General features: G+C 36.1%; 2 protein-coding genes across 2 annotated transcripts in view; both read right to left on the bottom strand.

Moving 5' to 3' along the window:
• The window catches only part of LOC143722444 (uncharacterized), a 79,401-nt gene extending 60,973 nt beyond the window's left edge, over nt 1–18,428 (bottom strand). The window contains exons 1-2 of the mRNA XM_077213845.1: nt 18,007–18,428; nt 4,043–4,492 (exon numbers count right to left, since the gene is read on the bottom strand). Coding sequence (XP_077069960.1) covers nt 4,043–4,492; nt 18,007–18,428 — 872 coding nt within the window. The remainder of the gene's footprint in view (nt 1–4,042; nt 4,493–18,006) is intronic.
• A 3,183-nt stretch (nt 18,429–21,611) lies between these two features.
• Nucleotides 21,612–27,158, bottom strand: LOC143722341 (uncharacterized). The gene is made up of 3 exons (XM_077213751.1): nt 26,635–27,158; nt 23,642–24,019; nt 21,612–22,135 (listed from the first exon to the last, which is right to left on the bottom strand). Exons 1-3 carry the CDS (start codon nt 27,126–27,128, stop codon nt 21,709–21,711), a joined length of 1,299 nt encoding a protein of 432 aa, XP_077069866.1. The 5' UTR covers nt 27,129–27,158; the 3' UTR covers nt 21,612–21,708.
• Between the last annotated feature and the right edge of the window lie 206 nt (nt 27,159–27,364).

The following is a 27,364-nucleotide window of genomic DNA, read 5'->3' as shown; positions in this document are numbered from 1 at the left end:
AAAAAACTGTTGGTATCGGCATCGGCATCGGTCGATACTCAGAATTTTTGGTATCGGATCGATTCTGAAAAAAGTGGTATCGGTGCATCCCTACTGCTTAGCACTACCACATTTTTTACAATATTACTGGGCAGCTAATATTTATTAACTAATATACTGGGTCTCTGCGTTTTATGAGGGGGGTGGACCTGTATGGGTTGAAATGGAACAACATCCGGTGTCCCTACCTTCTTTAGTATGTGGCCATTGCCACTCAGCAAGCAGCACCTTACAAATAATCTTATTGTGAGGGGCTCACTTCGAATTTGGTCGCAATTCAGGACCCACTTTAAACATAGACAGGCTATGCCCTCTCTCCCAATCTCGGCCAACGCACTCTTTCCACCCTCACTCATGGATACAGCATTTAAGTCATGGTTCAGGAATGGTCTGAAATGGGTGAAGGGTCTTTTTAAGGATGGTGTGTTCATGGCATTTGAGCGGCTGGTAAATGAGTATAATATCCCCAGTTCGCATTATTTCAGGTATCAGGCACATGGTTTCTCTTACCATTGCTATGCTGATGACACCCAGCTCTACCTCTAATTTCAACCAGATGATCCCACAGTAGCTGCACGTATTTCAAGCTGTCTGGCGGACATCTCGGCATGGATGAAGGAACATCACCTGCAGCTCAACCTGGCAAAGACTGAGCTTCTCGTCCTCCCTGCCAATCCGTCTCTACAGCTTGACTTCACTATCCAGCTAGATACATCTTCAATCACCCCATCAAGGTCGGTCAGAAATCTGGGAGTAATATTTAATATAAATCACTCTCCAGAACATTCTCATTCACGGTTCCATGCTGGTGGAATGATCTCCCCACCCTCGTCTGTAATGCAGAAACCCTGACAGCATTCAAAAAACAACTGAAAACTCATCTCTTCCGTGAGAACTTAACATAAAAAAAAAAAATGTAAAAAAAACTTTTCTTCTCCTTTAAATCTTCCCTTGTCTGGTTTTTGCTACTCTATGCCTGAACTTTGTATTTTGAGCACTTCTTGCATTATTCTTGCCTCTTCACGATGACTCGCTTGCTTTAGTCCTCAGTTGTAAGTCGTTTTGGATAAAAGCGTCTGCTAAATGACTAAATGTAAATATAATTTATTGTAATTGTATTGTGTCTGTTAGGGTTATTGTTTGGGGACTTGTTAATCATTGTATACGTTTACAATTTAAAACCCAATAAAAATTTTTGAAAATAGAAAACTTTTTAAATGAATGACTGAACCTTTTTTTCTTTTGACAAACCTACATTTCAAATTATAGCTGAGGTGTGTAACAACCACAAGGGACACATGTTGATTCCTAAGTTTCGCGTACAGTGCAAACATGCAATACTCAAGAAATCTAAGCTTAGTGTAATCGTTGTGAGGTCAGAACACAAAACTTTGTGTTGAGTGATCCAGTCAAAGCTTCATGCTAGAAAATATCATGAAGTCACTAGCACTTCAACATCCAGCACAAAATGAAAGAGATGAGCTTAGGATGTTTCGACTATTACCATCTTATCCCATTCTATCAAAGCGACACAATATATGGTTAGATATATATGTGTGTGTGTGAGAGAGAGAGAGAGAGAGAGAGAGTGTGTGCGTGTGTGTGTGTGTGTGCGCGTGTGTGTAAATAGTTGTGCTAAACTCTTTGTGTGTATTTTTACACGCCAACATATTTTGTCAGGGGTATTTTGTCACACAGCTGTGATGCAAAGTTTCACACTCTTGAATCATTTCAAACATAATCTTTATACAGGAGTTACTGTATATGTGTGTCCAAAACACCTGTACAATTCAAAAGACCAAATCAGTAAGAAAAGAGGGCACAGCATACACTGAAAAGTAACATTTATAATAAATACACAAAATCCATTCGTGAGCAATTGTGAAAGTTTGTAAATGTTGTTTTGTAAGTGATGTTTTTATCACTCCACTAGTGTTATTCGTCTTATTCAGATAGCACTATTTAGTTTGTTGGACTCTTCTTTGAGAACTGTCAACATTCAGTGTTTAAAGGAATAAATGCAAATTAAGAATTGATAGTATTTCAGCTTGAGAGTGTTTGACTAAATTGATATTTCTTTTAGTGCAACTTTACAGCTATCTATGATTTCGGATTACACAAAGCATCAACACGAAAAGTAAGTTTTGCTGTTTTACACTTAATCTGTTACAACTGAATCACATCTGACTATTGCACTGAGAGCTGCACGTTCATTAAAGTTTGAGGCTGGTAAACAAAGTTCCTCATTCTGGTAAAAACCAGAAGATAAAATAAAAAAATGACGTTTGCAGAAATCACCATGTAAATTCAAGACCCAGAATCACTAAGAAAATAAGTTACGCCGTACAAACATCGTTTATGATGCATACAGAATATAGAAAACTCAAATGATGTGAATTTGTAAGTTCGTTACACGTTTGTAAATATGGTTTTGCAAAATACCTTTTTGCATAATATAATATAATATAATATGAAATACTGGTTTGTCAGAAAGAGAAAGTTCAGTCATATATTTAAAAAGCCTCTTAAATGAAAGGCCTGTGTTCATCACACACGTTTTCCCATGTGTGGAATAGCATGAACTTACATCGTTTTGTCTTCAGCTAAAGCAAAACACAGACCAACAAACAAACAAATGTGAACAGTGTCATCTCAGCAAGATGACTAAATCTAGTGAAGTAACTTAAACTATTCTGCGGATGTTAAAAAACGAAATATAATATTATTTCAACGTTCCGCGTAACATTAAAGATTATAGTTTGTTTTCAATTGTTATCACCATCTTCTGTGACTCAAATAAAGTTAACACATTAAGGACTATAAAGTTACATGTCCTTGTAAAGACTATGAATAAAATTCAAACATAATCGTTATACAGGAATTATGTTTGCACAAAAGTAAATTCAAGAGGTCAATTTATTACGAAAGTGTGTAAGGAAAAGAGACAATTAGCCATAAAGAATACAGAAATCCTCTCTCCTGGTCTATTGTGAAAGTTTATGTCGATACAGTATGTAAAATGATATTTTTCCACTAATCGATGACACGCTTTACATTTAGTGAGATGATTCATGCCTTTTATTAAATTCTGTCCACACCAATACTTTGACACCAGTGTTTTAGGCATCTGTCTTTTAGGGTTGATCCAGAAAACAGACGTTGTTTTTTGTCTTAATATTTTGTTCTCCTTTTTTTAATGAAAACAGTTTTTGTTCTCATCAGTAGATTACCAAAATGTTTTAGCATATCGTAAATTTCAATAGTTAACTAAATTTGTTGTTTTGCAACACACGCAACACACACACACACACACACACACACACACAGGTCTACACATAGTGTACGCACGCACGCACGCACGCACGCACGCACGCACGCACACACGTTATTGTAATGAATATAGCCGGTGTGGTGTAGGGGTAATGGTATTCCTGATTGTCTTGACTCAAATATTCAGACTCAGTTAACATATAGGCTACACTATTGATCAAACAACAAAGATTTTGACACTCAGGGTGTCAACATTACGTAAAACCTGCTTGGGTGAATTTCACCCCCAACAATCAAAGGAAAATACAATCAGCAACAGTTTCCCCAACAGACTGAAGGAGCAGATACCCAGGATTCAACAAATGTCATAAGATTGATCTGGGGTGTGATATAACCGCCGTAAAACATATTTGACAGTCACTGACCAGTCAGTTTGCCACTGAAAATCAGAAACTTTTTTTTTGGACACAAGGATTCCCTGTCAATCATGAGTCATAAATCAATCAAAAGTGACAGAACGTGTATAATAATTAGAACCAGTCAGTTTAATTTTCCTGACTATGTTCCAGCTTCTCTGTGACCCTTAGAATAACAGTTTGTTTTTAAATCAATTTTACACATTTCTGCATTCAAAGGTAAATACAAAATATTTTTTTAATGATCCATAATAATACACAAAGACCTACTCCAGCTTTTTTAAACATGTTGAGTAAAAGGCTGTTCAATATCTTACCTCAGCTGTGAGATGTAGGACAGACACTGAAGGAAACTCTTCATTTCACTCTCTTCCTCTGAACATCCTCTCAGATCTACTGGTTTCTTCTCTGTCTGGAGTTTCAGCACTTCCAGGAGGACGGAGGTCTTTCTCTGTGAGAGATCTATGATCCAGACATCAGGTGACTGGAAAACTGACTGTAATGCTGGAAGGAAACTCCTGCCTGTTTGAGTCTCATAGTTCTTCACATGTGAGTAAAGATCCAGCAGGAAATCACACTGATAATAAGGATTATAATAACCCCTCTCTTGATTAAAAGGGAAGGTTTTGTAACTGCACACAGACGACAGCAGAGTAGAGAATCTTGTTCCTGTAACTGTGACATTTTCATCTGCAGCAACACTGAGATTCAGCAGGAATTTTACAGCAGACTTCTTCATTTCTTCATTACCATAAATATCATCAAACCTAAACATGATAAAATACAGAGAAAGATCCTGTTAATTTATGACAACATACAGCATTTGTAAAACAACTATATAGTGCACAAAAACAATTATTCTGATAATAAGAAACATAAAAGCAACATTAATATAAGAGGACAGAATAGTGACATACACTTTTTTCCAAGGTCTAGTCATCCCAGAATGTATATGATATATTCCTGTGTGTATGAATATCCTCAGTTTATATTAGCCGAGTTACAACTTTCTAGTTGTGTTAGTTACACTGTAAGTGCTTATAGTCCAGTGTAAGAATGTTTCTCTGCTTTAATATCTTCCAGCCATAACTTTCTTGGTATTGAAATATTCCTCTCGTTATGCATTAATTATCGATGTTTAGAGTGTTACAATAATACTATTTTTTACATCCTTTGGAGTAAAAATGACCAATTCTGACATCATAAAACATGCAGATTAGACTGTCAGAAGGAAACGAAGAAACTCTCTCCCGCTAAACGTTCCTAACTACTATTGGTCATTTCATCCAAAATAGGTTTGGACTGATTTATCCTTAAAGGACGATGACAATAGCTCATTTTCTCTCATTCCTTCTAGAGATGCACCGATTACAATTTTCTAGGCCGATGCCGATTCCCGATTTTTCATGAGTTTGGCCTGTTGATACCGATTTAGCCGATTCCGATTTCATTTTTTCTAACCACTTTACAGCAAACACAAATATTTATTTTCTATCTTTTCTTTAATAGCACATTTTACATAGAACATAGAACATTTTTTTGAACAAATTAAATAAAATAGAACTATATAAATTATTACTCCTGGTGTGGGAAATTCACACATATATAAGTGCAGTGTTAGTGTATGGAAGAATCATTTTTACTTCCAATATTCAACTAAAAAAAAAGTGATATTTACTTATTTAAGAAACTTCTGTATGAAAACAGGTAATGGCATTAAAATAATATATAAATAGCAAATAAAAATAAAATAAATAGCCTTGCAGTATAAAAATATTTCTCAAAAACACACGGACTGGTTCTAATTATTATACACGTTCTGTCACTTTTGATTGACAGGGAATCCATGTGTCCAAAAAAAAAAGTTTCTGATTTTCAGTGGCAAACTGACTGGTCAGTGACTGTCAAATATGTTTTACGGCGGTTATATCACACCCCAGATCAATCTTATGACATTTGTTGAATCCTGGGTATCTGCTCCTTCAGTCTGTTGGGGGAAACTGTTGCTGATTGTATTTTCCTTTGATTGTTGGGGGTGAAATTCACCCAAGCAGGTTTTACGTAATGTTGACACCCTGAGTGTCAAAATCTTTGTTGTTTGATCAATAGTGTAGCCTATATGTTAACTGAGTCTGAATATTTGAGTCAAGACAATCAGGAATACCATTACCCCTACACCACACCGGCTATATTCATTACAATAACGTGTGTGTGTGTGTGTGTGTGTGTGTGTGTGTGTGTGTGTGTGTGTGTGTGTGTGCGTGTGTGTTGCAAAACAACAAATTACACATTTTACTTCAAAAGTCTGAGTAAAATAAGACGCATAGGGATTTTAAACGTTCAAACATTTATACATTTGTTTTGCCACAAAAAGCAAGAAAAGTTTTCTATTTTCTTTAAATAAAACGTTTACTTTATTTTATTATTTAAAACAGACTGATGACCAGCATCTTTTATTAGTACTGTAGCCGAGCAGTTTCCTCACATGAGTAAAACACAATTTTCACTTAGAAAACGTTTTAATGCATACAGTGATACATCCAGATCAGACTGGTTTTATTACTGGGCGGCAGCTTTTTGGCAACATACGAAGGCTTTTTAATACAGGGTTCCCGCGGATCCTTAAAAAGTCTTAAATTAGATTTTTAAAATATAAGGCCATAAAAAGTCTTATAAAGTCTTATTTTTACTTATGAAAGGTCTTACATTTTAAATGACACTTCGACTTAGACATATCTAAATGTTTTCCAAATTAAAACTATCTAATACCCGTAGTATTATTTTATATTATTCTATCTTTGTGGATTTGCTTGTTCACGTGACAATTCCCATCACATTCGTGGCAGAATAACGTCTGTCTCCTGCACGCGAGAGAGGAGAGAAGAAAGTTGGCAAATGTCAGTTCAGTCGTAAGTTCATTCTTTATGTGCGTAGGGGTGTGCGATGTTGTCTACTATGATATTGTAATCATTGTTTTAACGATGTAGGAGGCACTGTGAGCTGACATTGCATTTGTCTCTCGTGCTTTCACTGCGTGATGTGTGCAGTTATAGGTAGGCCTATGTCCCCAAATTAGTTTTTGTCTTATATTTATATCATATTATGTTCTTATATTAGAATATCACATCAGTAAGAGTGCCGTTTTCCCGTGCACAAGTGTGATATATTTATGTTATACAATAGTTAAATTAAAAATAAATTAACATTGTGAGTTACTTTTTAGACAACATATTGTCAATATTGTTTGTTTTCCCTTTATTTCGCCGACTAGAATTTCAAAATGAAACCGTAACCGAGTCTCAATGCAATAGACAGCGATGATTTCTTGACTGAAATCCGCGTTTTGAACGAGTCATTTTAACGATTCAATGAACAATCACTTGCTTCTTTCCCGAATGAATCAGCCGTTTGAACAAATCGGTTGAATGAATGACTCCCTCAACTCGCTTACGGTATTAAGACAGTGAATTGCTGCCGCCTAGTGGCGGTTTTAGTTTCATATTTAAAGTACCCTTTAATTAAAACGTTAAAATTAGAAATCATTTCATATTTAAATATTTAATATTGATTTTAAAAAAACTATCTCATAGCTTTATTTATGCAATTGTAAATGGAGTGTAAATATTAATGCCACTTCTGATGCCGCTTCTGTGTCACCTCTGCACTGCAAAGATGGATTTTGAATGAATGATTTAATTTGACTGGTAACGGTGGTACTGTATAATTATTGTGTAATTGAGTATTATTGTATAAATAAGTATAATTACTGTATAATTTAATTTGAATAATTTGAATGTTAGTATTTGACATAAAAGGTGATGCAGAACTCTAAATAAGTTTAGAAAAAATGTCCATATATAGGTGAAAATGCCCCTGGAAATCAATTTAAGGTGGCAAATATTGCACATTAATTAATCATTTCTGTCACTACTGTGAAATGACCACTGCATAGAATATAAAAAATATGAATATCTTCGTGAGTCTGCTGTCAACAACAGGCCTATACCGGCCATTGCACCAGCACAAAAACTCAAATCAGTAAAATATCATCTAATTATTATCAACAAAACGTTTAAAATATAGAGATATATTTTTGTCAATATTGCACACCCCTAATGTACTGTATTAATTTTGATTTCTTCAGGTCTTAAAAAGGTCTTAAAAAGCCTTAAATTTGACTTTAAAAAGTGTGCAGGAACCCTGTAATATTCTTTATACCCCGGAAACTGCACCTACAGCAGAGATTTTGCTCTCCCTCGATGCTCAAAAAGCATTTGACCGGATTGAGTATGAGTATCTTTTTGCAACTCTGGGGAGGTTCGGTTTTGGACCGGCTTTTTGTTCATGGATAAGGATCCTGTATGCTACACCGCAGGACTCCATCCGTACTAATAAAATGATCTCCAACAATTTTCCTATAGGAAGGGGGACAAGACAGGGCTGTCCATTGAGCCCACTTCTGTTTGACCTCGCCATTGAACCACTAGCGGTTGCACTTAGGAGTGCCGAGGAGCTCATGGGTGTTGTCAGGGGGGGCAAAACTCAAAAATTGTGTCTCTATATGCAGACGACTTGGTACTGTCCCTTTCCGATACTTGCACCTCTATTCCTAAGGCATTAGAAATTATCTCTAGCTTTGGAGAGATTTCAGGCTACAGAATCAACCTTACTAAGAGTTTGCTCCTCCCTATTAATGACCAGGCTCGACAGATGTCTTTTGAGGCATATCAACTAAAAGAAACTCGTGGCACTTTTACCTATCTTGGCGTTTCAGTAACCAGCAAATACAGGGATTTTTTCAAGCATAACTTTAAACCAGCCTCTGGAAAGGGCCAAACATGACCTTACCCATTGGTCAGCGCTGCCTATATCGCTTGCTGGCAGGGTTAATTCTGTCAAGATGATAATTATGCCCAGGTTCTAGCCCCGAATGTAATGACTGTCACTGAGCAAATATGAAACTGGACAATAGCCTATGTAAACGCCCGAAAACATAAGTTGCTTTATTTCATTGCGCTTTAGCTTTGCATATACTGCATACAGCCTGTAAAAATAGACCTTAAAAATAATCTAGCCTATAGAATACATTTCTTTGCTATCGGTAGCCTATGGGCTACTCCGTTTCTTCCTCTCTGTTGAATATGCAGCAGCAGGAAGGGGAGGAGCTAGCACAGTCAACCGCAAGAGTGCGAGTTAAAGGACAACTCCGGCGCAAAATGAACCTTTGGTCTAATTCTAATTTTGCGCCGGAGTTGTCCTTTAACAACTGAGACAGTCAGCGAGCAGGAAAGAAAAAATTAAAGAAAAATGAAGCAAACGAGACTTTGGGGGATTTTTCGGAAAGAAGTCAGTGGGTAAGAATTCAGTTTTTTTATCCTTAAAGTCTGAAGATAGATCATCATCTGGCTGGCTTTCACTGTAGACCTATTTGTTTAACTAGCTAGTTATTACCATAGGCTAACGTTATACGTTAGCACTTGTACTGGCATTTTCTAGTACAGAATCTCCTCCGGATAAAAACACAGAAGAAGCTGAAACAAGTGATAGAAGATTGCTCACTCACTCAAATATACTATAACGTGATCATCATCAAACATAAAACAGTGTGTAAATAAAAAAAACAAATTTTTATATATTTTTTTATAAATGTTTATAATTTGTTATCAAAGGGGGACCACCTGTCCCGCATTTTGTGAAGCTGTGAAGAATGTGAAGCTTTGTTGTCCCGCGTCACGCAAGTCATAAGCAGTGGGACGCATTTTAATTTTGTCTGCATCATTTTATTTAATCGTCCTTTAAATTACAATTCTAATGTTGCCTTTCTTTATGAAACTTACCAACATTCAAGTGTTGATAAAAAAAGAATCCATGAAGCTAATGCAATGTCTTTAAAATTAAAGTACAGTCAAAGGTATGTTTTAATAAAAAAAAAATAATACCTGCATTTGAACACAATAGTGTACTGCAAGTGCAAAAATAATACATAAATAGTGAACTATAACAAGTATAAGTTTGTTCACTTAAAGAAAACTTGCAAGTATACTTGCAGTATAAACTACTAAACTAGTAGTTTACTGAGAGTACACTTCAGTGTGTACTTTCATAAACTAAAAAAAATACTAATTGTATTAAAATAGTAAACTACTACTAGTATACTTATAAGTTCACTTGTAGTACAGATGCATTACAAATGAGAAACCTAGTTGTGTACTTAAAGTTCACTACTTTTAGACTTATAATACATTTAAACGAATAATACTTCTTCATAAAATGAACTTGAAGTATTTTCGTAAGGGTAGCCAGAAACATTAGTTTTATCCCACCACTGCACTGAATACTTTCCTTGTTTATCAGGTGTTGTTTTCTCTAAGGATAACCAATAAGCATTAACATAACATGTGACTTGTTTTGTGTTATTAGTCTGTAGTAAATATACACTTTGATTTGATTAAATGGTTTTGTAGAGGGTAGCAAAGATGAGCTGCAGACTGGGGAGGAGCCAACAGCAGCAGCTGTGCCAGGATCAGACATGGAAACTGGTAACAATTAATCAGTCATTTTACTTTGGAGAAAGTTAAAAGTGAAACATTGTTTATCCCAATGCTCCTAATCTGAAAAGTTTTTGACAGATGTACATTGAGAATTATATACAGTTCGATGCCATGGTGTGTCAATGAACGTAGACTAAAGTCATTCATGTATTGCTTTAACTTAGGAGCTCATACATAATTTTGACTATTTATGTCAAAAAAATAAAAATTATTTATATTAAAGGGCCCCTATTATGGCATTTAAAATGTTCCTAATATTGTTTTGGGAGTCCCCAACAACAGTTTTACATGCATGCAATGACAAAAAACACTTTTGTTGCCTTATAATATATGCATTTATGTTTACCTGATTTGCTCAGCGACTCCCTTATGAATCGTTCAAAGATAAATTTTCCCAAACCCCTCCTTTGCGTGACAGTAATCTGCGGTGATTGGTCAATTTGATTTATGTTAGACCATAGCCTAAAGTTTACTGGTAAACACCCAATCAGTCATGGTTTGCGTTAGCCCAACACATAAACATATTGATAAAGGACTGCAGTATTACACCAAGGCTATTGATAATATTGGTCCATTTATGACAACTACAATATCAACGACAAACATTACATATTTCAAAACAATTGACAGTGGAGACCTAACGTTAGTTAGTAGACCTAACTAGTAGTTGCGCTGAGTGTACACAACACACGTTTTGGTAGTAGGCTAAATATGAACTGTAGCCACTGACTCTCCACATGCTCGTTCCTGGGCAGTTATAAAATGACGTAAACACTGCACAAGGTTCGAGCTATACTTCTGTGGTAGTAAATATGAATAAGTGGGCGTGGCCCTGTATTTACATAAAACGGTCTGGGCTAAGCCCCGGATGTCCTTCAATGCTGGAAACGCCCCTGCTTAGTAGGGATGCACCGATCCAATACTCAGCATCGGTATCGGCTCCGATACTGCCATTTTTGCCGGATCGGGTATCGATCAGTCGAGGCCGATCCAAATCCGATATTGTGCGTATACTATTCTGTGTTATTGTTAAACCCCACAAAAGCACCAAAAACATTATTAAGCAGTTTTCATGCACTATATTACAAGTGTTCTGAAGCCATTATAGTATAATGTGAGATAGAAATTAACATTTAAGTCATTAAATTCAGACCACGTAAACTTTGAAACCCTCTCCAAGATGATTCAATGTTACTATTATTATACTTGATCTGTAGATAAAGGTATATGGTTTCGCATAAAACAACTTTATCTTGTTGGACTATATTGCTGTGACTTAATCATGTTTCTACCGGGTGTCTTGTTAGATCACAACACTAGAGTAGAGTCCACTATAATTGTTCTTCAAGCGCACAGTAACTAAAATTTAAAATGTTAAAAGAAAAGGCTAAATAAACTATTGCATAGATAGATACTGTATAATACACTACGAATCAATATGTCTTTCGTTTGTGCTTTGAACTTTTCAATGCGGACTCGACGCGCTGTGACTTCGTGTTGCTTCAAGCGCATCATTCTGTGCTCGGGGATGCGCATAAACGCTTTGTGCCGCACTGTATTTGCAGCCTTTCATATCATAAAACAGTGACGCAATGAAAGATTATTAATGGCCTTTCTTGTTCTTTCCTATCTATCATATGTTGCTGAATTTTACTGCTGAATTATCCACTAATCTAGTTTATAAAAGCATTTTTGTCATAGATTATGATCATATATTTTTTGGATTTGTTTTTCTTTATAATGAAGTTGTCTGTATTAAGTAGATTGTGTTTAACACACAAAAGAGTGATTATCAGTTCAACACACAGAGAGTTATATAAATTCTACTTACTTTAAAAAAAACGGTTGGTATCGGCATAGGTATCGGTCGATACTCAGAATTTTTGGTATCGGATCGATTCTGAAAAAGTGGTATCGGTGCATCCCTACTGCTTAGCACTACCAAATTTTTTACAATATTACTGGGCAGCTAATATTTATAAACTAATATACTGGGTCTCTGCGTTTTATGAGGGGGGTGGACCTGTATGGGTTGAAATGGAACAACATTCTGCTCATCCGGTGTCCCTACCTTCTTTAGTATGTGGCCATTGCCACTCAGCAAGCAGCACCTTACAAATAATCTTATTGTGAGGGGCTCACTTCGAATTTGGTCACAATTCAGGACCCACTTTAAACATAGACAGGCTATGCCCTCTCTCCCAATCTCGGCCAACGCACTCTTTCCACCCTCACTCATGGATACAGCATTTAAGTCATGGTTCAGGAATGGTCTGAAATGGGTGAAGGGTCTTTTTAAGGATGGTGTGTTCATGGCATTTGAGCGGCTGGTAAATGAGTATAATATCCCCAGTTCGCATTATTTCAGGTATCAGGCACATGGTTTCTCTTACCATTGCTATGCTGATGACACCCAGCTCTACCTCTAATTTCAACCAGATGATCCCACAGTAGCTGCACGTATCTCAAGCTGTCTGGCGGACATCTCGGCATGGATGAAGGAACATCACCTGCAGCTCAACCTGGCAAAGACTGAGCTTCTCGTCCTCCCTGCCAATCCGTCTCTACAGCTTGACTTCACTATCCAGCTAGATACATCTTCAATCACCCCATCAAGGTCGGTCAGAAATCTGGGAGTAATATTTAATATAAATCACTCTCCAGAACATTCTCATTCACGGTTCCATGCTGGTGGAATGATCTCCCCACCCTCGTCTGTAATGCAGAAACCCTGACAGCATTCAAAAAATAACTGAAAACTCATCTCTTCCGTGAGAACTTAACATAAAAAATAAAAAAAATAAAAAACCTTTTCTTCTCCTTTAAATCTTCCCTTGTCTGGTTTTTGCTACTCTATGCCTGAACTTTGTATTTTGAGCACTTCTTGCATTATTCTTGCCTCTTCACGATGACTCGCTTGCTTTAGTCCTCAGTTGTAAGTCGTTTTGGATAAAAGCGTCTGCTAAATGACTAAATGTAAATATAATTTATTGTAATTGTATTGTGTTTGTTAGGGTTATTGTTTGGGGACTTGTTAATTGTTGTATAAGTGTTTACAATTTATAACCCAATAAAATATTTGAAAATAGAAAACTTTTTAAATGAATGACTGAACCTTTTTTTCTTTTGACAAACCTACATTTCAAATTATAGCTGAGGTGTGTAACAACCACAAGGGACACATGTTGATTCCTAAGTTTCGCGTACAGTGCAAACATGCAATACTCAAGAAATCTAAGCTTAGTGTAATCGTTGTGAGGTCAGAACACAAAACTTTGTGTTGAGTGATCCAGTCAAAGCTTCATGCTAGAAAATATCATGAAGTCAGTAGCACTTCAACATCCAGCACAAAATGAAAGAGATGAGCTTAGGATGTTTCGACTATTACCATCTTATCCCATTCTATCAAAGCGACACAATATACAGGTCCTTCTCAAAAAATTTGCATATTGTGATAAAGTTCATTATTTTCCAAAATGTAATGATAAAAATTGAACTTTCATATATTTTAGATTCATTGCACACCAACTGAAATATTTCAGGTCTTTTATTGTTTTAATACTGATGATTTTGGCATACAGCTCATGAAAACCCAAAATTCCCATCGCAAAAAATTAGCACATCATGAAAAGGGTCTCTAAACGAGCTATTAACCTAATCATCTGAATCAACTAATTAACTCTAAACACCTGCAAAAGATTCCTGAGGCTTTTAAAAACTCCCAGTCTGTTTCATTACTCAAAACCGCAATCATGGGTAAGACTGCCGACCTGACTGCTGTCCAGAAGGCCATCATTGACACCCTCAAGCAAGAGGGTAAAACACAGAAAGAAATTTCTGAACAAATTTGGCAAATAGGCTGAACTTTATCACAATATGCAAATTTCTTTAGAAGGACCTGTATGTGTGTGTGTGAAAGAGAGAGAGAGAAAGAGAGAGAGTGTGTGTGTGTGTGTGTGTGTGTGAGAGAGTGAGAGTGAGTGCGTGTGTGTGTGTGTGCGTGAGTGAGAGAGAGAGAGAGAGAGAGAGAGTGTGCGTGTGTGTGTGTAAATAGTTGTGCTAAACTCTTTGTGTATTTTTACACGCCAACATATTTTGTCAGGGGTATTTTGTCGCACAGCTGTGAAGCAAAGTTTCACACTCTTGAATAATTTTCAAACATAATCTTTATACAGGAGTTACTGTATATGTGTGTCCAAAACACCTGTAAAATTCAAAAGACCAAATCAGTAAGAAAAGAGGGCACAGCATACATTGAAATGTAACATTTATAATAAATACACAAAATCCATTCGTGAGCAATTGTGAAAGTTTGTAAATGTTGTTTTGTAAGTGATGTTTTTATCACTCCACTAGTGTTATTCGTCTTATTCAGATAGCACTATTTAGTTTGTTGGACTCTTCTTTGAGAACTGTCAACATTCAGTGTTTAAAGGAATAAATGCAAATTAAGAATTGATAGTCTTTCAGCTTGAGAGTGTTTGACTAAATTGATATTTCTTTTAGTGCAACTTTACAGCTATCTATGATTTCGGATTACACAAAGCATCAACACGAAAAGTAAGTTTTGCTGTTTTACACTTAATCTGTTACAACTGAATCACATCTGACTATTGCACTGAGAGCTGCACGTTCATTAAAGTTTGAGGCTGGTAAACAAAGTTCCTCATTCTGGTAAAAAACAGAAGATAAAATAAAAAAATGACGTGTGCAGAAATCACCATGTAAATTCAAGACCTCAAATCACTAAGAAAATAAGTTACGCCGTACAAATATAATTTATGATGCATACAGAATATAGAAAACTCAAATGATGTGAATTTGTAAGTTTGTTACACGTTTGTAAATATGGTTTTGCAAATGACTTTTTATTACTTCACTAGATTTAGTCATCTTGCTGAGATGACACTGTTCACATTTGTTTGTTTGTTGGTCTGTGTTTTGCTTTAGCTGAAGACAAAACGATGTAAGTTCATGCTATTCCACACATGGGAAAACGTGTGTGATGAACACAGGCCTTTCATTTAAGAGGCTTTTTAAATATATGACTGAGTTTTCTCTTTCTGACAAACCAGTATTTCATATTATATTATATTTAAACTATTCTGCGGATGTTAAACAACTTAATATAATATTATTTCAACGTCCCGCTTAACATTAAAGATTATAGTTTGTTTTCAATTGTTATCACCATGTTCTGTGACTCAAATAAAGTTAACACATTAAGAACTATAAAGTTACATGTCCTTGTAAAGACTATGAATAAAATTCAAACATAATCATTATACAGGAATTATGTTTGCACAAAAGTAAATTCAAGAGGTCAATTTATTACGAAAGTGTGTAAGGAAAAGAGACAATTAGCCATAAAGAATACAGAAATCCTCTCTCCTGGTCTGTTGTGAAAGTTTATGTCGATACAGTATGTAAACTGATATTTTTCCACTAATCAGTGAAATGCTTTACATTCAGTTTCTTTGTTTTTGTACAGTTTGTAAAGACTAGCTACTCTCTGAGCGTGGTCAAACATGTTCATAGGAATAATGAAAACATGAACAAATGCAGCTTTTGAGAATTAAATGTCAGTCCTTCTACGTGACACTGCTTGAGACTAAACAAATGAAATGTCTTTTAGGAAATCTTTCTGGTCTGTCTACGCTGTGGGATCGCAAAACACAACGACCCAACTTGAAAAATGAGTTATGCCGTTTTTCTGTTACCTATTCAACCATTACACTTTTCAAACTATTCAAACTATTACACTTAAAACTCTGCATTTCACCGCACAGTCATAGATACACAGTTCTTTTGTACTTGTGTGAATGACTTACAGTTGATAAGTAGTAATTTTAAGTGAAAGGTGAGATGATTCATGCCTTTTTTTTATTCTGTCCACACCAATACTTTGACACCAGTGTTTTAGGCGTCTGTCTTTTAGGGTTGATCCAGAAAACAGACGTTGTGTTTTATGTCTTAATATTTTGTTCTCCATTTTTTAATGAAAACAGTTTTTTTTCTCATCAACAGAATACCAAAATGTTTTAGCATATCGTAAATTTCAATAGTTAACTAAATTTGTCGTTTTGCAACACACACACACACACACACACACACACACACACACACACACACACACACACACACACACACACACACACACTCTTGTACATCTATCTTTATGAGGACATTCATTGACACAATGCAATCTCTAGCCGCTTACCCTAACCTTACTCATCACAACTAAGTGCTTAACCCGAACCCTTACCCTAAACCTACCCTTAACCTAATTATAACCTTATCCCTAAAACCAGGTCTTGACCCTAAAACAGGCCTTTAAAGGGGTCTCAGAAAGTGAGGACCGGCCAAAATGTCCTCACTTTACTCTCTTTGTCCTCACTCCAATGGTCTAAAACTCAAACTGGTCCTCAAAAAGATAGTTGTACAAGTACACACACACACACACACACACACACACACACACACACACACACACACACACACACACACTGGGTTAAAAACTAAAACATTTTCTTTAAAAAATGCTAAAATAACAAAAGTAACAACCAAATTTATATACACTAAAAATATGTTTTTGTGTGCGATCCCAGAGAATCTCCAGAAAGCTTTTGATGAAGTGTCATTCTTTAAACTTCTTGCCTAAGAAACTGTCGTAAAACCATTAACAAACACATTTAGGATGCACTCTTCCCCCGCCAGTTCCCCTCGTAAACACCTTCACTGTGAGTTAGATAAATGTTTTGATTCTTTGTCTTTTTAACACTGATCCTATTGGCGTCGGGAAACAGACACAGATGTTCTAGAAAAAACAACACCTTTTCTTGTTGAGAAGAATATAGTACGGGGTGTGTGGGTGATTAGGACTTGATGAACATGAGGGATTCTTTGTCTTAGGCATTAACATAAACCTATAGTTCAGGTACTACTGATCCTACTGAGGTTCACACACACACACACACACGCGCACGCACGCACAAACACAAACACGCACGCACACACACAAACACATGTACACACACACACACACACACACAGCACACGTAGCACACACAAACACGCACACAGACACATTGCGCGCACACACACACGTTATTGTAATGAATATAGCCAGTGTGGTGTAGGGGTAATGGTATTCCTGATTGTCTTGACTCAAATATTCAGACTCAGTTAACATATAGGCTACACTATTGATCAAACAACAAAGATTTTGACACTCAGGGTGTCAACATTACGTAAAACCTGCTTGGGTGAATTTCACCCCCAACAATCAAAGGAAAATACAATCAGCAACAGTTTCCCCAACAGACTGAAGGAGCAGATACCCAGGATTCAACAAATGTCATAAGATTGATATGGGGTGTGATATAACCGCCGTAAAACATATTTGAAAGTCACTGACCAGTCATTTTGGCACTGAAAATCAGAAACACTTTTTATTTTGACACAAGGATTCCCTGTCAATCATGAGTCATAAATCAATCAAAAGTGACAGAACGTGTATAATAATTAGAACCAGTCAGTTTAATTTCCCTGACTATGTTCCAGCTTCTCTGTGACCCTAGAATAATGTTTTGTTTTAATCAATTTTACACATTTCTGCATCCAAAGGTAAATACAAAATATATATATATTTTAATGATCCATAATAGTACACAAATATCTACTCCAGCTTTTTTTAAACATATTGAGCAAAAGGCTGTTCAATATCTTACCTCAGCTGTGAGATGTAGGACAGACACTGAAGGAAACTCTTCATTTCACTCTCCTCCTCTGAACATCCTCTCAGATCTACTGGTTTCTTCTCTGTCTGGAGTTTCAGCACTTCCAGGAGGACGGAGGTCTTTCTCTGTGAGAGATCTATGATCCAGACATCAGGTAACTGGAAAACTGACTGTAATGCTGGAAGGAAACTCCTGCCTGTTTGAGTCTCATAGTTCTTCACATGTGAGTAAAGATCCAGCAGGAAATCACACTGATAATAAGGATTATAATAATCCCTCTCTTGATTAAAAGGGAAGGTTTTGTAACTGCACACAGACGACAGCAGAGTAGAGAATCTTGTTCCTGTAACTGTGACATTTTCATCTGCAGCAACACTGAGATTCAGCAGGAATTTTACAGCAGACTTCTTCATTACCATAAATATCATCAAACCTAAACATGATAAAATACAGAGAAAGATCCTGTTAATTTATGACAACATACAGCATTTGTAAAACAACTATATAGTGCACAAAAACAATTATTCTAAAAATAAAAAAACATAAAAGCAACATTAATATAAGAGGACAGAATAGTGACATACACTTTTTTCCAAGGTCTAGTCATCCCAGAATGTATATGATATATTCCTGTGTGTATGAATATCCTCAGCTTATATTAGCCGAGTTACAACTTTCTAGTTGTGTTAGTTACACTGTAAGTGCTTATAGTCCAGTGTAAGAATGTTTCTCTGCTTTAATATCTTCCAGCCATAACTTTCTTGGTATTGAAATATTCCTCTCGTTACGCCTTAATTAACGATGTTTAGAGTGTTACAATAAAATGTATAATACTATTTTTACCATCCTTTAGAGGAGTAAAAATTACCAATTCTGACATCATCATTAAACATGCAGATTAGACTGTCAGAAGGAAACGAATAAACTCTCTCCCGCTAAACGTTCCTAACTACTATTGGTCATTATACCTAAAATAGGTGTGGACTGATTTATCCTTAAAGGACGATGACAATAGCTCATTTTCTCTCATTCCTTCTAGAGATGCACCGATTACAATTTTCTAGGCCGATGCCGATTCCGATTCCCGATTTTTCATGAGTTTGGCCTGTTGATACCGATTGTAATAATGTTCGTGTTCGTGGGTGAAGGAAGAACAGGGTCGGCGAACGGGGACTCGTACAATTTATTAAGGAACAAAAAAACAAAGAAAAGGTGCGCCACATGCGCGTTCACCGTAGTAACACTACAGCACAATCTAAAGACACTCTTTCCCACTGGACTCAGCTCTCAGTTCACTTTTATCAAACTCTTCCCGATGTGTAAACTAGTCCATTCATAAAACTCTTTCCGATGCGCAAACTCAGTCCTGTCAGCCAGCAGGTCGTGAGTGTTCGTACGAGTCCCCCAGTCCTTCTCTCTCCCGCTCTCTCCCTCCTGGCAGCTTATATGCGGTCTCCACGCCAATCACTGCAATCAGACACAGGTGTTCATCATCTGCACTTGACCTACTTACTCACCGCACAGCCCGCTGACTCGTCTCTCGCTACAGACTTCGCGAGACCACGCCCCCCTCGCCACACCGATTTAGCCGATTCCGATTTCATTTTTCCTAACCACTTTACAGCAAACACAAATATTTATTTTCTATCTTTTCTTTACTAGCACATTTTACATAGAACATAGAACATTTTTGAACAAATTTAAATAAAATAGAGCTATATAAATTATTACTCCTGGTGTGGGAAATTCACACATATCTAAGTGCAGTGTTAGTGTATGGAAGAATCATTTTCACTTCCAATATTCAACTAAAAAAAAAATGATATATTTACTTATTTGTGGAATTTTTTAATTAAAAAAAATAGAGATAGAGTAGAAGAGAACAGAAAAGAAAGTGTTAGTATTAATGTATCAAGTGTTGCCGAAAAAGATGCGTCTTCAGTCGTTTCTTGAAAATGGCGACGGACTCGGCAGCGCGGGTTGAGTTTGGCAGGTCATTCCTCCAGCAGGGAACAGTCAAGGAAAACGTCAGTGAAAGAGATTTTGTGTCTCTCTGAGATGAGCCACGAGTCGACGATTACTTGCAGAGCGCAAGTTTCTGGATGGCACGTAAGTCTGGAGTAATGAGTTTAGGTAAAGGGAGCAGAGCCAGTGGTTTTTCTGTAGGCAAGCATCAGTGCCTTGAATTTGATGCGAGCGGCAACTGGCGACCAGTGCAGTTTTGTGAGGAGAGGAGTGACGTGTGCTCTCTTCTGCTCAATAAAGACCTCTCTAGCGCAGCATCTGGATCAGTTGCAGAGGTTTGACAGTGCGAGCTGGAAGAGAGCATTACAATAGTCCAGTCTGGACAGAACAAGCGCTTGGACAAGGAGTTGTGAAGCATGCTCTGATAGGAAGGGTCTGATCATCTAATGTTGTATAAGGCAAATCTGCAGGATCAGTTCTAGCGATGAACTATATAATGAATCCATTTTTCACCAAATATATATGAAAAACTATTTACCATCTTACTTTTTTTTACTTAATTCTCAAAGTGTTTAATTATTGAACAACCTTATGTGCTCTGAGATGATTAACTTACATTTGAGACTATTTTTCTAAGCTCAGCAAAACAATGGACTCCATTCAATTTATCAATTATAAACTCCAAATAATTTTTATCTATTTTCTATGCTGTGTAAAGTCGTTAATGTCTCAAAGATTTGTATTAAAATACTACATTACATAGCCCACAGTTATAGTCAGAGAAGAGCATTTCTGTTATTTTGATTATACCAGACAACGAAAAAAACTGCTAAAACCAAACAATTAATGGAGAAAAATGTACTTTCAGAATTTAAGTGACAAAAGGAGAAAGACGCTATTTGGTTCAACAGTCGTGGACAGATTCTTTACCTTTTATTTTGTTCAACTTGACTTTTTTATAGCAGTTTTTTTTTAAATAGTTCTTGGTTTTAAATAGTAAGGACAAATTCAGTCCTTAAAAAGTTTAGAAATTTTACTGATTGTAATATAGTATTTTACATATAGATGTGTGCATTGAATTGTGCTGTGAATCCAAAAAATTCACTTCCTGTATTAAAAATTAATATAGTAAATTAGCAATATATTTCCAAATTACACCCCATTCCACAAAATACATAAACAAAATACATTTTCTCATCAGTGCCTCTCTAAAACATCATGAATATCAATGCCTGGGTCTCTGAGGGTTAAATCAACAATCAAAAGCATGTAATTGTTACTCGACGTCTGTCCGTGGTGCTCAGATACAACGCTGTTTATAATCCTGCCGCACCACTGAACATAGTTTTTAATTTAATTACATTCAATTTGTCCCAAATTGTACATACTGACTTCACCCTGTGCTGCAAGATACATTTACTTTTACATTAATAGTTTTACAGCTTGAATAAAGTCTAAACATACTGGAAAAATGTATAATAAACGTAGCCCTATCTAATCTTTCATTTTGCCCTATTGTGCCATTGCTATTATTAAACTAAAGTATAGTATATTAATTTTATTGAAAGAAAAAGAGAAAATATATGTACTGCAAATCTTTTATAGTTTTGTGGACTTCGAAATTGAGCTTGCAGGCATAAAATGTGTGCAGATTCAAACCAATTGAAAATACAGTGAAGTGAAACTGATTGAGAAGTAGCTTCAGTAAGTGAATATCCAAAAGTTCAGTTACCTCAGCTGTGAGATGTAGGACAGACACTGAAGGAAACTCTTCATTTCACTCTCTTCCTCTGAACATCCTCTCAGATCTACTGGTTTCTTCTCTGTCTGGAGTTTCAGCACTTCCAGGAGGACGGAGGTCTTTCTCTGTGAGAGATCTATGATCCAGACATCAGGTGACTGGAAAACTGACTGTAATGCTGGAAGGAAACTCCTGCCTGTTTGAGTCTCATAGTTCTTCACATGTGAGCAAAGATCCAGCAGGAAATCACTTTGTTTAATTCTGTCAGTCCATTTATAAGGAAAAGATGTGTAGGTGCTGACTGATGATAACAGTTTCAGCTTCTGCTCTCCTGTCTGTGTCTCAGTCTCTGCTGCTTTAATGAAGAGTCTCAGAAGAAATCTGTTTTGAACACTTTCATTCAGATTAGATAATCTGTAACAAAATGGAAATGAGAAATGTGAATAAATAGAGATTACTAAATAATACAAATTCAAATAATGTGTTTGTTTCCTGTTTTCAGCTCACATCAGGGCTGCCAACTTTTGAGTTTAGCTTGGCGTGAGACTACTCCAACGGGGGGGGGGTGGTCTGCACACGCAAGGTCTCTCGCTCGCTTACCTCTGCCGTGCGCGCGGTTTGGAGCACAATATCTTTACTCTAGATTACGGGATATTTAACTAATTTGCGGTATAACTAGTCGATCGCGAGTGGCTCAACAGGTAGATATATAGATAAACTCATCTTTCAGGCATTTTACCTACCGGGTTGACACTTAAGCGTGAGAAATCGGGGGTGTGGCGTGAGAGCGTGAGAATTGGGTCAATTGCGTGTGTCTCACGCTCAATGCGTGAGAGTTGGCAGCCCTGTCACATTGTTGTAAACACTTGAGACAGAGCATCAAATTAGTCATTAAATACTGACACAGTAATTTACACTTTATAATGAATACATTTTCCCCTAATCTATTTTAAAAGTATTTACCATCTTACTTTTTTACTTACTTCTCAAAGTGTTTAATTATTGAACAACCTAATGTGCCCTGAAATGATCAACTTACATTTGAGACTATTTTTCTAAGCTCAGCAAAACAATGGACTCAATTATAAACTACTCCAAATCATTTTCATCTATTTTCTATGCTGTGTAAAGTCGTTACATTTACATTTATTCATTTAGCTGACGCTTTTATCCAAAGCGACTTACAATTGCTATATGTCAGAGGTCGCATGCCTCTGGAGCAACTAGGGGTTAAGTGTCTTGCTCAGGGACACATTGGTGTCTCACAGTGGATTCGAACCCGGGTCTCTCACACCAAAGGCATGCGTCTTATCCACTGCGCCATCACCACCCCGTTAATATCACAATGATTTGTAATAAAATACTACATTACATAGCCCACAGTTATAGTCAGAGAAGAGCATTTCTGTTATTTTGATTATACCAGACAATGAAAAAAACTGCTAAAACCAAACAATTAATGGAGAAAAATGTACTTTCAGAATGTAAGTGACAAAAGGAGAAAGACGCTATTTGGTTCAACAGTCGTGGAAAGATTCTTTACCTTTTATTTGTTCGACTTGATTTTTTTATAGCAGTTTTTTTTCATAGTTCTTGGTTTTAAATAGTAAAATTTCTAAACTTTTTAAGGACTGAACTTGTCCTTACTGATTGTAATATAGTATTTTACATATAGATGTGTGCATTGAATTGTGTTTTGAATCCAAAACTTTCCTTTGCTGTATTAAAAATCAACATTGTAAATTAGCAATGTATTTCCAAATTACACCCAATCCAAAAAATATATAAACAAAATAAATGTTCTCATCAGTGCCTCTCTAAAACAAGTTTAATGATGAAAAAAAGAAATAACATCATGAATATCAATGCCTGGATCTCTGAGGGTTAAATTAACAGTCAAAAGCATGTAAGTTCAGTTACCTCAGCTGTGAGATGTAGGACAGACACTGAAGGAAACTCTTCATTTCACTCTCTTCCTCTGAACATCCTCTCAGATCTACTGGTTTCTTCTCTGTCTGGAGTTTCAGCACTTCCAGGAGGACGGAGGTCTTTCTCTGTGAGAGATCTATGATCCAGACATCAGGTAACTGGAAAACTGACTGTAATGCTGGAAGGAAACTCCTGCCTGTTTGAGTCTCATAGTTCTTCACATGTGAGCAAAGATCCAGCAGGAAATCACACAGTTCTGGGTTGTTATTGTGTCTCACGTCAATAAAGGAGCAACTGCACTGAGATGCTTTATGGAAGAATTCTCGAAAGAATGTGATTTGCTTCAGTGGTTCTTTCCAAACCTTTAATCTGCAAAACAGAAATCATACATCAATAATAATAATAATTTGAAACTATAACAATTAAGCAAATTAATAAAGAAATACATTACTATGGCATAAAATAATTATATTGTTCTGTCAAATAAAGGCATTTAATAATAATAATGATAATAATAATACAATATAAATGTACAGAACATCAGTACAATTAAAATACTAATATTTATGTCTTAATTTCTTTGCTTTCAAATGTTAAACTTTTATTTGGTGAAGACCTTAGGAAATCTCATTGCAGGAGGTTGAAACATCGGTAACACTTTAATAACTGCATGCTTTTAATCATTAGTTAGTGAACCGTTTATTCATCATTTATAAAGCATTAATAAACATTAATAAGCAGTTATAAATGCTTTATTCTTGATTTATAAGCATATCTATAATGTGTTTAATTGTATTTTCATACTTTATTAATTCATCATTTTTAAATGAAGTATTTCATTATTTACAAACCAGTTATTTTGGAGTTGTCATTGGTTCATAAGATCACTTAATTCAAAACTATTTAAATGTACATTCATACATCTTATTATTCATACATCTAGTTACTTAGTGTGTTAATAAATGCTTTATTTACATGTATTTCTACTGTAGTTCATAATTAATTCAGGTTTGTGAGGTCATCTAAAGTGAGGACTAGTTATCCCTTGTAAAGCTTTTACAAGGCATAAATGCTTTACAAGGCATAACTAGTCCTGACTTTAGATGAGCTCACAAACAGTCACAAACTGACCACTACTAAATGCTTTATAACTACCTAAAATAATCACGAATTACAGTAGAAATACATGTTAATAAAGCATTTATTAACACACTAACTATTACTATGTCTAAAAAATAAGATGTATAAATGTACATTTAAGTAGTTTATTAATAATTTTCTTACACTTTCTAAGTGATCTTATGAACCACTGACAACTCCTAAATAACTGGTTTGTCAATAATGTAATACTTCATGTATAAATGATAAATTGATCATTAATAACGTATGAAAATACAATTATTAAACACATTATAAATATGCTTACAAATCAACAATAAATCATTTATAGCTGTATTTATAAACTGCTTACTAATGACTAATTAATGCTTATAAATGATGAATTAACAGTTCATGCTTAACTAATGATTAATAGCATGCCGTTATTATAAAGTGTTACCGAAACGTCTTAGTGATGTGCACAAATAAATATTTCATAATAAAAACTGCAATATTCCATTTTGATTTCATGGTGACTTTAACTTTGGACGCTGGCTGAGATGCTAAGCGTGTTCTGCACACAATCGCTGATGGCACCGTCCGCTACCTCGTGCGGTCCTGACGTTTTTCTTGCATTTTGCGCTGTGGGCAGTACCATGGCACATGGGGTGGCCGCAGACTGTTTTACATCGTTTATAGTCTCCTGCGTGGACGTCGAAAAGTATATAGTTTAAAAGGCAAACACAGAGGACTACCTTTATTCGCAATTGTTTTTGTGCTAAATTTTAAATACAATAACACTTAAAAATACTTAAAATATACAATAATGTGAATCTTATTTCAGCAAATTACCTCTCATTGTTACATCGATCCCCAGCCAGTTGTGGGGTAGATTGAAACAACTCTTTGTATTTGACAAACTCACATAATCTGTTATTGTTTATTATATGTCCAAGTGTGTTATATTTTTAGCAGACAAATGTGGCTACCATGTATCAAATTTTGAGAGATCTAGCATTAACAGCCAACGAATTACCGATGCTCAAACAAGAGGTGTTACTTTCATCCCCGGTCTCCCCTATACAAAATGTTTAGGCTTACATAGTAAACTCATCAGATGCAAATGTTTTCAATCGCTAGTGAGCATCATTGTTAGTTTCCACGGCAACATTGAACCTCGTTCCCTTCAATTTAGCACAGTCATTAGAAGATGTTCGCCCGGGATGAGTCGAATGATAGGCTTTGTCTTATAACTATATGCCGAAAGTCAAGATTACCTGATTAATAATTTGTTTCGGTTTATTATCAAATGGCGAATTCCAAAATAATTTGGATGCATCAGGCATGCAACAATAATAAAGTAATAACAAACAAGTAAATAAATACAAACGAGGGGCAGCGGGTAAAATAAAAAGCCAAACAACCGTTTCGCTCACTGCTCCCGATGGCCATATCTGCCTTACATTTAGCAGTTATTAACAATAAAAACTATGGCACTTCGTGTGAAAAAATGTGTTCCTCTGTGTTAGCTTTTTAAACTATATACTTCTCAATGTGCATGCTGTTTTTTACAATGCCTTTATTGCCTTATTGGATCTTTTAAGTTTTATGGGAATGGACTTTAAATAGGGGGACAGAAATCTCTCAGGTTTCATAAAAAAATGTGATAAATGAAAATCGAATGGGTTTAAACTGACACGAGGGTGAGTGCATGATGAAAGAATAAATATTTATTCTTAAGGTATTTATAATACCCTATAAATACAGTAAGCTCAGTCTTAGAGGGGGAAAAAACTATATTGCGATTGATTTTCACATCCACGATACGTTCTCACATTTGTTTTAAAAATATTGCTATATATCGTTTCACCTCTATTCCTTAGTACCTGATCTTTGGTGAGCAGCTGAGCAACATGTTCATTCCTGCGTCAGTCATGTTACAGTCCTCCAGATTCAGATAAACCTCTTTATCTCTGGACTGACTGATCACGTAAGCCAAAGCACAACACTGATGAGGGTCAAGATCCTCTTCAGGCTCGAGCTGATGGTCCATCTTCTCCAGGAACATTAAACATGCTTTAGGAGACTGGAGCTCATACAAGCACTGACACACATACAGAAGATCAAACTCTTCACTTTCACTCTGAGGTTGGAGGAAAGTTTCCAAAAACTTCTCAATGAACCAATCAGATGTTTTCTTTATCTGATCCTCTGGAAAGAGACACTTGATGAGTTTAATGTTGTGTTCTCCCAGAAGTCCACATAGGAAAGGAAGAACATGTTTCATGTGTTTATTCTGCTCAGTCTGACAGAGTTGTAGGACTTTCTCACTTTCATCTGGATGTCCAAGAAGCCACAGAGCTGAGAAGAATTCCTGCATTGTGTTGTGGAGAAAAGCACAGAACGTTGTTGCAGATGTAGGCGAGTCTCTTGTTGTGATCATCTTCAGAAAAGCACGACAAATGTCTGTCTCATCACAAGTAATAAGGTTCAGGGTTTTCTGCTTAGTTGCATTGAATGCCTTTTCCATCAAGAGATGAACCTGATCTTTGATCTCTCTCAGGTATTTATCTATTTGCTTAATTTTTTTCTTTCCAACTTTCTTCACAGCAACAC

The sequence above is a fragment of the Siphateles boraxobius genome, unplaced genomic scaffold, assembly GCF_051911475.1.
Source record: "Siphateles boraxobius isolate OS27281-9 unplaced genomic scaffold, OSU_SipBor_1 66, whole genome shotgun sequence".
NCBI classification, from domain to species: Eukaryota; Metazoa; Chordata; class Actinopteri; order Cypriniformes; family Leuciscidae; genus Siphateles; species Siphateles boraxobius.
Note: the sequence above shows the minus strand (reverse complement) of the source record. Positions and strands in the feature narration are given on the sequence as shown.